This window comes from Symphalangus syndactylus, chromosome 7 (assembly GCF_028878055.3).
Source record: "Symphalangus syndactylus isolate Jambi chromosome 7, NHGRI_mSymSyn1-v2.1_pri, whole genome shotgun sequence".
NCBI lineage: Eukaryota > Metazoa > Chordata > Mammalia > Primates > Hylobatidae > Symphalangus > Symphalangus syndactylus.
In genome coordinates, this window is record NC_072429.2 from 115436530 (window position 1) to 115446647 (window position 10118).

Genomic DNA, 10118 nt, shown 5'->3' on the forward strand with positions numbered 1-10118 from the left:
AATTGACCAAGTAATTTTTAAACCTTCAGTCAGCTTTGTGCCTTCCTGTTATTGGCCCAGTATGTAATCTTCCTATGTCAGAGACTATGGACATAAAAAGAGTACTTGAAACTTATCTAGACCTACAACCAGTTTGACAGTGAGGAAGTTGAACCCAGCTTTCTTGGGGAGTTGCCCAAGATCAAACGTCTTGGGTCTGTGGCAGAACCAGGACTCAAAGGTTAGGAATTCTGACTCTAGGCAAACGAAGCTCTTGAGAGTTGTTCCAAAACACTCCGTGCGAGTGATTTAGGATGGTCCTAAGGCAGGAGGAAATGCAAAATGGTGTGGCACCCTTTGCCCTGACAAATGGTTCCTGAGTGACGTTAGTTTCTATGGTGGTGTAGCAAGAACATTTGAACTTCAGGCACGAAAACTGGGTTCCAGACACTAACAAACTACGTGCCCTTCGTGAACGTGCTTAATTTCTTTATGGGAAAGCGGCCAGTACAAACCTCCCCACTCATAGCTATCCAATATATCATTTCCTTCTTTCACTTGGGAATTACAAACATTCAGGGGAATAATGTAAGGTAAATCACTTAGGACAGTGTCTGGAACATATTAAGTCTCAATATTATCACTGACTACTACTATACTGCCAGTCTTTCAGAGAAGCTCTTGCTACCTGCCTCTGAAACGTAAGTAACACGCTAAATGTATTCCCGTAATTTTCTTTTACCGTGGCCCCAGACTGCGCATGTGCGCCCCAGTGCGGAATCGCGCACCCCAGCGGTTTTCCCGCGTACGCACAAGTTCCGCCCTAAGGGACCGCCCCTTTAAGCGCGGGCACCGCGGTGGAAGTGCGCGCTAGTATGGACATGACGTAAACCAATGGGCAGGCCCGGAAGACAGGGGCGTTTGCTTCCGGGGCCAAAGGCACTTCATTTCCGGGTGAAACTGGCATTGAGGGTACTGGGGCGTGCGTGAGGCGTTTACTGATGCTTCCTCGTCCGGTGGCCTTGGTCCCGGTAAGCCAGGCATGAAGATCACAAGGCAGAAACATGCCAAGAAGCATCTTGGCTTCTTCCGCAACAACTTCGGAGTCCGCGAGCCGTACCAGATCCTGCTGGACGGCACCTTCTGTCAGGCGGCGCTGCGGGGCCGCATCCAGCTGCGGGAGCAGCTGCCCCGCTACCTCATGGGGGAGACGCAGCTGTGCACCACAAGGTGGGCCCGGAGGGCTGGGGAGGAGGCACAGAGGGTCCGTCGGGTGTTGTAGAGGCGAGGCCATTGCTCACAGACCTTCATTGCGAGCTCAGGATGTGCAAAACGCCCCGCCCACGTGGAGTTGACAGTTAAGTGGAGAGGTGAAGGTGGTCAGGCGAATACCTATAATAGAGGCAGATTGGACAGTGCCCTGTGAATATCACGTGTCGTTAGCCTGGCGAATGAGAGCACATTATAGCAGGGTGATGTGACTTCGAATCTTGATCCCAGTTCTACCAGCTCTGTGATTTCGGTCAAGTTATTTAGCTTCTCTGAGCCTCGGATTCCTCATTTGTAAAATAAAGATGATAAATGCTTAGAAGATTGCTGTAAGCTCAAACGAGTATAGTGTACTAGAGCATTTTTCGGTATCTAAAGTGTGCCGTCTTCAAATGGTTGCTGTCTGTCATTCGCATAGCTTTTCTTAGTTTAAACCAAAATTCTTCAAGCCTCACAGTGAACCTATGAGTTACCATCTTTGATGTCCACGGCAAAAAGTCAGTACTTGAGATTAAGGAATCTGCCCAAGGACATTTGTTTATTCAACTCGCTTTATTAAGTACCCCCTATATGCCACACACTGCTCCCTCATGGCCAGTCAAGTGCATAAGTCAGTCTGCAGTGTGTGTTTTCACTCTAGGTCTGATGTTTCCCCACTTCGTTGAAATGGGGGAACACTTAGGATGGAAGCTTGTCAGGATGAAGAGGAGAGAGGAGAGAATTGTGACAAATTTCAGGTAACATTTGAGCCCATTGACTTGTTCAATTCTGAGGGGAAGAACTATTTTGAATGACAGAAAAGAATGACACTTCTTGTTGTGGAGAACTCTTCACACAGAATGGAGTTATGAAACGCCTGGGAAAGAGGTTGCAGCACAGAATATATTTGGGAGTGAAACTAGGAAGAAGGCAAATTTAGTAGTTTTTTCACTGTAGAATATTTACTTTTAAAAAAGCAAAAAAAGAAAATTAAAATGACTCATAATACCACTACTCACGAATAATCACTGTTAACATGTGCAGTGTCATCCATCCAGTTCTTTATACACACTCACACAAGCACAAGAATGGACTTTTAAGCCAGGCAAGGTGGCTCACACTTGTAATCCCAGCTACACAGGAGGCTGAGACAGGAGGGTTGCCTGAGTCTAGGAGTTTGAGGTGAGCCTGAGCAACATAAGGAAACCCCCATCTCTAACTACAGCCATAACAAAGTATGGGCTTTTTCTGTGTATACTGTGTTAATAGTCTCCTTTTCCTCACATACCACTACTTAATGAACAGCTTTCTGTATTTGTTCAGAATTTCTCAAGCACTGTCTCGGCTGGGTTACAGATACCCCCAAAGTTGGTTTATTTTATTTTATTTTATTTTTGAGGCAGAGTTTTGCTCTTGCCCAGGCTGGAGTGCAATGGCACGATCTCGTCTCACCGCAACCTCCACCTCCCAGGTTCAAGCGATTCTCCTGCCTCAGCCTTCCCAAGTAGCTGGGATTACAGGCATGCGCCACCAAGTCCGGCTAATTTTGTATTTTTAGTAGAGATGGGGTTTCTCCATGTGGATCAGGCTGGACTCAAACTCCTGACCTCAGGTGATCCGCCCACCTCGGCCTCCCAAAGTGCTGGGATTACAGGTGTGAGCCACCACGCCTGGCTGCCCCCAAAGTTTTGATCCCCTTAGTCTTTAGGGCTGTCTGACAAATCCTTCAGTAGTCTTTACCCCTGAATTGATTGCTTTTGTCTACAAGCAATTTGTCCATATACTCCTGTGTGCCATAGAAATATTAACATTTTAAATATAGTGCTATGATATTAAAAAGGTTGAAAAGTGCCACATAAGATTATATTCTACAGCAATTTTTCTAACAAATTTATTTTAACTCTGGAATTTTTCAGACAACTCAAAAGTAGAATAATATAATGAAACCTCTCTCCAGCTTTTGCAGTTACTAACATGGCCAATCTTGTCGAATCCCTTACCTCTCCTTACTGATGGGTTACTTTAGAGGATATTATTCTATCAATTCTTTGGCATGTATCTTGAAAAGATAAAGAAGCCTTTTAAAAATCAGGATTCAAACTAAATACATATATTACATTTGATTTATATGTCACTTACGTTTTTTTTAAAAATTTATTTTTGAGATGGAGTCTCACTTTATTGCCCAGGCTGGAGTGCAGTGGTGCGATCATGGCTCACTGCAGCCTCCGCCTCCCGGGTTCAAGTGATTTCCCTGCATCAGCCTCCCAAGTAGCTGAGATTACAGATGTGTGACACCACGTCCTACTAATTTTTGTATTTTTTAGCAGAGACAAGGTTTCACCATGTTGACCAGGCTCGTCTTGAACTCCTGACCACAGGTGATCCACCCACCTCGGCCCCCCAAAGCATGGGGATTACAGGCATGAGCCACCATGCCAGGCAGTTTTTAAAAATTTTAACAGTTTCCCCTCCCTTTAAATTTTGCAATTTATGTTTTTAAGAAATCAGATCATTCGTTTTTCAGTGGAATATATTTCTTGGCCACTAGTAGTTAGGTCTCTACAGAGTTTACTCATATTCAGGTTTGAAGATAGGTGGAGTTAATTGATGAAGTAGAACAGCAGAATATTATCAGGCCTGGGTTTTATTTTAGAAAAGATAACTGCAGTGATGTGAAGGGTAAACTGGAGAAACAAGAGAGCAGAGGCATGAAATCTGTTTTGCGGTTGTTCAATCAAGAAGTAAGGGGAGCCTAAACCTGGGAGAGGAAAGGCAGGAACCCAAGGGTTCTCCAAAGAAACGTTACGTTACTGAGATAGATAGGTCGAGCAGCTGATGGCGTAGGAGTATGGGTGAAGAAGGGTAGGAAGGTCAAATGTGATTTCTGATTTCTATCTAGGGTGTCTGGGAAAATAATAATTTCAAAGAGATAGCAAGTCTTGGAGGATAAATTTGGATGCAGGAAAGTGGTTTGATCTTAGACATGGTGAATTTGAAGAGTTGATGGCAGGATATCCACAGGCTGGCAGTACTCAAAATAGAGGTCAAGTCTAATGACTAAAGCAAGCAAAATCTTCTTAAAACAGAAAGATGATAAAGGATATGAGGCAAGAAAGAATCTGGCAAAGGCTGGCTAGGGTCGAGGAACTCTTATAACTTCATGTTTTTTTAAAAACAACTTGATGACGTGAGAACTTTTACTGTTCTGAATTGAAAATATTTTGAAAGTGTACCAATTTGTACTTGAAGCAGAAGCTTACTATGCTATGGTTGGGACAAGGATGCTGTTGTCAAACTACAAGTCTCGGTACCACTTACTAGTTACTTGAACTTTGGCATGTTTCTTGAAATCTCACAATGGGGTGCTCTAAAATAAGGATAATTTCAAGGTAAGCAACCTAACTTCATAGGGTTATTTTGAGATTAAGCAAGAATTTATGTAAAGAGCAATTTGCATGCTGCATGGAACATAGTAGGTGCTCAGTAAATTTTAACTGTTGTTCTTCCTACTTGGTAAATGCATTTTTCAAGTCATCTTTTAAAGTATATGGTTACCAGATGACAAATTTAGATTGTAACGGCATAGTTTTATTTTAAGAAAAAATTGACTATTGTTTTTTACACTTTATGTAAACAACTGAAATGTATCTGCTATAATTTTTCTTTTCAGATGTGTGTTAAAAGAGCTAGAAACATTGGGAAAGGACTTATATGGGGCAAAACTGATTGCACAAAAATGCCAAGTTCGAAATTGTCCTCATTTCAAGAATGCAGTGAGCGGATCACAATGTCTGCTTTCCATGGTTGAAGAGGGAAATCCTCATCATTATTTTGTGGCAACACAGGTGATACTACTTTTAAAACCACAGGCAGTTTTAACCATTTCTATTTATACTTCATATGGAGCTATTTATAATCAGAAAAAAGTTAGAATGATTAGACTTTTAAAAATACAGGCTTCTAAGTTAATTTACAGTCAGTAAAAGCAATTGTCATTTGAGAATTTGAGGAAAACTTTAAGCATGTTGATATTCTTTTAGTAGTGGAAGGTTGGTTTTTTTTTTCATGATTCCTTTGTTTTGCTTTTTTTGTTTGTTTCTTGAGACTTGAGGGTCTCACTATGTTGCCTAGGCTCGTCTCGAATCCCTGGGCTAAAGTGATCCTTCCACCTCAGCTCCTGAGTACCTGGGATTACAGGTGTTTGCCATCATGCTGGACACTGGCAGAAGTTTCTTTTTTTAAAACGAGAAATTGTTGACATGAGATGTGATGATTTGTTGTAGGGTTCTTGAAGGGAGGATAAGTAGAGCAAAGTTCCTATATTCTGTTAATGTTTTTTCATGTTCCTGTATTTCCTACTGTTTCTCAAAGTCATGGTTCATACTGCCTAAGACTGTACCAACAGTATGAAATATTTCAGGCTTTTAAAGAAAAATATTCCCATCTTCTTGAAGGCAGGAGAAGAGAGACTTTTGGGGGTGATAATAAGTTCACATACATACAGATTTGATTATCAGAATTATAAAATTACACAGAGGCAGAGCCGAATTTAGAATCTGAGTAGCTAATTACTACCCAGTTTCTTTTCCTTTAACCTCTTCAAGCATTCTTGACCCTTTCCAAAGAATATCTTAGAGTGGAAACAGGAGAAACCCACCTAACGCATTTACCTTTGCATTAGTTTGTAATTTATGGCTCTAGAATATCGATAAATCCAGTTCACACAGCTGCTACTAACACTGTGCTCCGTTTTTATGTTTTTCTTCCTTTATCATAAAATATACCCCCATTACTCAAATGAATAAGTGAGGCTTACTCATTTGAAAAATAAAATCTGTTATCTCTTTGATTTTTAATACAGTTCTTGAAAACCTATTTAAGGTACCTTAATTGACATTTGAACTAAATAATTATGTTTTCTTTTAAATAGGATCAGAATTTGTCTATGAAAGTAAAAAGGAAGGCTGGAGTTCCTCTCATGTTTATTATTCAGAACACTATGGTTTTGGACAAACCTTCCCCCAAAACAATTGCCTTTGTAAAAGCAGTGGAGTCAGGTCAGCTTGTCTCAGTGCATGAGAAAGAAAGTATCAAACATCTCAAAGAGGAACAGGGTTTAGTGAAAAACCCTGAACAGAGAAGAAGAAAAAAGCGCAAGAAAATAAGTGGTCCCAACCCTCTTAGCTGTTTGAAGAAAAAGAAAAAGGCACCGGACACACAATCATCTGCTTCTGAAAAGAAAAGAAAAAGAAAAAGAATTCGGAACAGATCTAACTCAAAGGTACTTTCTGAGAAGCAGAATGCAGAAGGAGAATGAATCCTTTGGATACTTTTAAGGACATTCAAATGTGAAAATGAATTTTTTACAACTAGAAGTATTTATAATAAAAGACCAAACATTTTTGTAAATGAACCCATGTGCTTTAGCTAAAATTAATTATAAAATAAAAACAGTGACCAGTTTAGCCAGCATGGCAAAACCCCATCTCTACTAAAATACAAAAATTAGCTGGGCACGATGGTGCACAGTTGTAATTCCAGCTACTCAGGAGGCTGAGGCATGAGAATCACTTGAACCTGGGAGGCAGAGATTGCAGTGAGCCAAGTTCGCGTCACTTCACTCCAGCCTGGGCAACAGAGTGAGAACCTGTCTCAAAAAATAAAAATAAAAAAAAAACAAAAACAATGAATGGGTTTAGGTGTGATGGTATTCACTTTACTTACTAAATGGTTTCGGGAGGTTGTTTCTCCAGGTAAAATTGTCGCCTCTCTGGTCCCATTCCCACCTTCAAACATTATATGCAGACGGTTTTAAAAAATCTTATAGTTCTAAAAGGCTTGTGACAAAAAAGAGGCAGTCCCTCTTTCACATTGACAGAAGAAACTTCCTCTTTCAATTCTAGTAGTTGAAGAATTTATATTTCCAAATTGTATGATTATACTGCTACTTTTTGATACATCAATTATTTATTGACTTCCTACTAGAAAGTGAAATTTTGCCCATTTATACTGCACCATTTTTCCAGTATATGAATATTTCACTCTTTGTACATCAGAAACTCAGTATTTTCATTATTATGACTAGGGTTTTTTTGTTTGTTTGAGTTCCACTTGTCCAATAAGGATGATGATTTTCTTTTAGAAGTAAATGTTAACTTCAATAGCAAGAATTCAGAAATAATATTCTCTTTGAGATTGACTGTGAATATTATTGAAAAGTGTCTAAATTAGTCTGAGGATCAATGAGGGTCAATTCAGTTAGGAATTGAATAATGAAACCTGTCTCTCTCAATTCCCCCGGCAATTGTTTTAGTCATTTATCAGGCCAAAATTAAAATGTTTTTGTACTGCAAGATGGAAGTATAAAATTGGACAAGTGAAATCTTATCAGTAGTTCCTGATTGACAGCTTCTGGAGCCACCCTAGAGCAGTGATTCTCAGTCTAACATTAGGTTATTATGATGAGGTATGAGTAAATTCTTAATGGTTAAATGTGAGAGAGTTCACATTTATTCCCATAGAAATGTCATTCTCAGTTGAATTCAGAGATACTTCTTTGCTGGAAATTGGAATTATAGCTTTACACCAAGGAGTGACACGTAGATTAATCTGGCAAGCCAAGGTAGTGTTTGGATTGCAATGTCATGATTCTGTTTTAAATTCTTGACGGTAGAAACATTTTTAATAAGGCAAAAATACTGGAAAAAAGTGAATACTGTAGGTTTTGTGAGGAAAGTTAACATTTGTCAGTGACAAGCATTAAGGCCACCTAATAAAGTGTAGACAAAGTGATAAAGATACACTGATGATACTCATTTCAATATGCTAAAGTACATTAATTTTAGGTATTACTCTTAATCTATTTCTACTTAATCAGTGCTATCTGATTACCTGTTAATAGCATCTGAACTGGAGAGCTGGAAAAATCCACTTTTATGAAGCAGTAATTATAGAAGTACTAAAAATTACAATATATTAGTTTAATATTTTGGCAGGGCGTGGTTTCTCACACCTGTAATCCCAGCACTTTGGGAGGCCAAGACTGGCAGATCACAAAATCAAGAGATCAAGACCATCCTGGCCAACGTGGTGAAACCCTGTCTCTACCAAAAATATAAAAATTAGCTGGGTGTGGTGGTGTGTGCCTGTAGTCCCAGCTACTCAGGAGGCTGAGGCAGGAGAATTGCTTGAACCCGGGAGGCGGAGGTTGCAGTGAGCCGAGATCATGCCACTGCACTCCAGCCTGGTGAGAGAGTGAAACCCTGTCTCACAAAAAAAAAAGTATGTTTAATATTTTAAAACTGATTAGTCATTTATGTATTTTGCCAGTAAAATTACTTTAAAAGATATTTTAACAAAAGTCTCATATCCTTGTACTTCAGTTTTTTGTGTGTGTGAATACTATCCCTATACCACTACCCCTAAAATCCTCATAATTATTTGCTTTATTTTTTCATACAACTTGGGGAAGGGAACCATGGGAGTATGCACATGGGATCATAATCCATTCTGTGGTTTGGAAAAAGAAAATGTTAACCTCTGCTTTAGAGGGTAGCTACTAGCTCTGTTGGGGATAAAAGTGTAATACATGCACTTTTGAACTCTGAAAGTTTTCCAGTCTGAAAAGGGGTGTTTCTGAAGACCACTGTCTTTTACGAACACTTAAAAATAAGTGTTTGCAGTTGTGTATGGGCATGATACTGTATTCTTTACATTTTTGTAGCCCTACAGCTACTTCTCATCCCTGCAAGTATATAAATTAAAACCAAGTCACTTTAGAACAGCTTTGAAACTAGAGTTTCAAAGGTAAAAGGATTTCATGTTTCTGAATCTGGGTAAAGCAAGATGGCTGTGATTTGACAGGTTTAATTACTAGTTTTTTATAGGTGGATAGAAATGAATAGTTTGGAGTCTTTAAAATGTTTTTAAAAATGTTTGCTTACTATCTCTGTACATGACATTATTCCCAATTAGTTTTATATCACCAAGATATATATATGTATATAGATATATACACATATGTATATATACATATTCTATATGTTCTATATAAGAATATATTCCATACGGGAATATATTAGTCATTGATGTATTTTGCCAGTAAAATTAAAAGATATTTTAACAAAAGTCTCATCTCCTTGTACTTCAGTTTTTTTTTTTGTGAATACTATCCCTATACCTATATTCCATACAGGAATATAGTCTATATATTCCATATAGGGATATATTCTATATATTCCATATAATCTATAAAAATATATATTCCATATAAGAATATAGAATGTATAATACACGAATTTGTACTGAGTAGAATGTGTCAATACATATTTGTTGAATGAATGAAAATGAAGGCCAAGTGTGGTGGCTTATGTCTGTAATCCCAACATTTTGGTAGGCCAAGGTGGTAGGATTACTTGAGCACAGGAGTTTGAGACCAGCCTCGGCAACATAGGGAGATCTCATCTCTAAAAATAATTGAAAAATTGCCAGGTGTGGTGGCATGTGCCTGTGGTCCTAACTACATGGGAGGGTGAGGTGGGAGGATCGCTTGAGCCTGGGAGGGTGACACTGCAGTGAGTCTTGATCATGCCACTGCACTACAGCCTGGGTGACAGAGCAAGACCCTGTCTCAACAAACAAACAAACCAAAAAGAAAATGAAATAAGGTTAGGTCTACCAGAAGGGAGAGTCATGACTCATCCAATTTCCAGACTAAAACAGTTCAAGGGCCAGAACCCCTTAATTTAAGGGGAGGCTGGGTTCTCCAGAGAAAGAATCCAGTATATAAAAATTACAGTATATACTTGTAGCAGTGCTTCAAGTCCCCTTTCCCAAAGGGACCTGTGGTCACTTTCTAGAGGGACTGTGAATTGGGGAATAGAAATACT

The 10118-nt window shown here is 39.3% G+C and overlaps 1 protein-coding gene across 2 annotated transcripts; it reads left to right on the forward strand.

Annotated features, from left to right (window-relative positions):
• Nucleotides 1–844: 844 nt before the first annotated feature.
• UTP23 (UTP23 small subunit processome component) lies at nt 845–9357 on the forward strand. Of its 2 annotated transcripts, XM_055287098.2 has the most exons (4): nt 914–1209; nt 1889–1985; nt 4901–5075; nt 6161–9357. In XM_055287098.2, exons 1-4 carry the CDS (start codon nt 1044–1046, stop codon nt 6545–6547), a joined length of 825 nt encoding a protein of 274 aa, XP_055143073.1. In that variant the 5' UTR covers nt 914–1043; the 3' UTR covers nt 6548–9357. The 2 variants fall into 2 exon arrangements, with proteins under 2 accessions (XP_055143074.1, XP_055143073.1); XM_055287099.2 differs by lacking the exon at nt 1889–1985 and having other exon boundaries at nt 845–1209.
• The last annotated feature ends 761 nt before the right edge of the window (nt 9358–10118 follow it).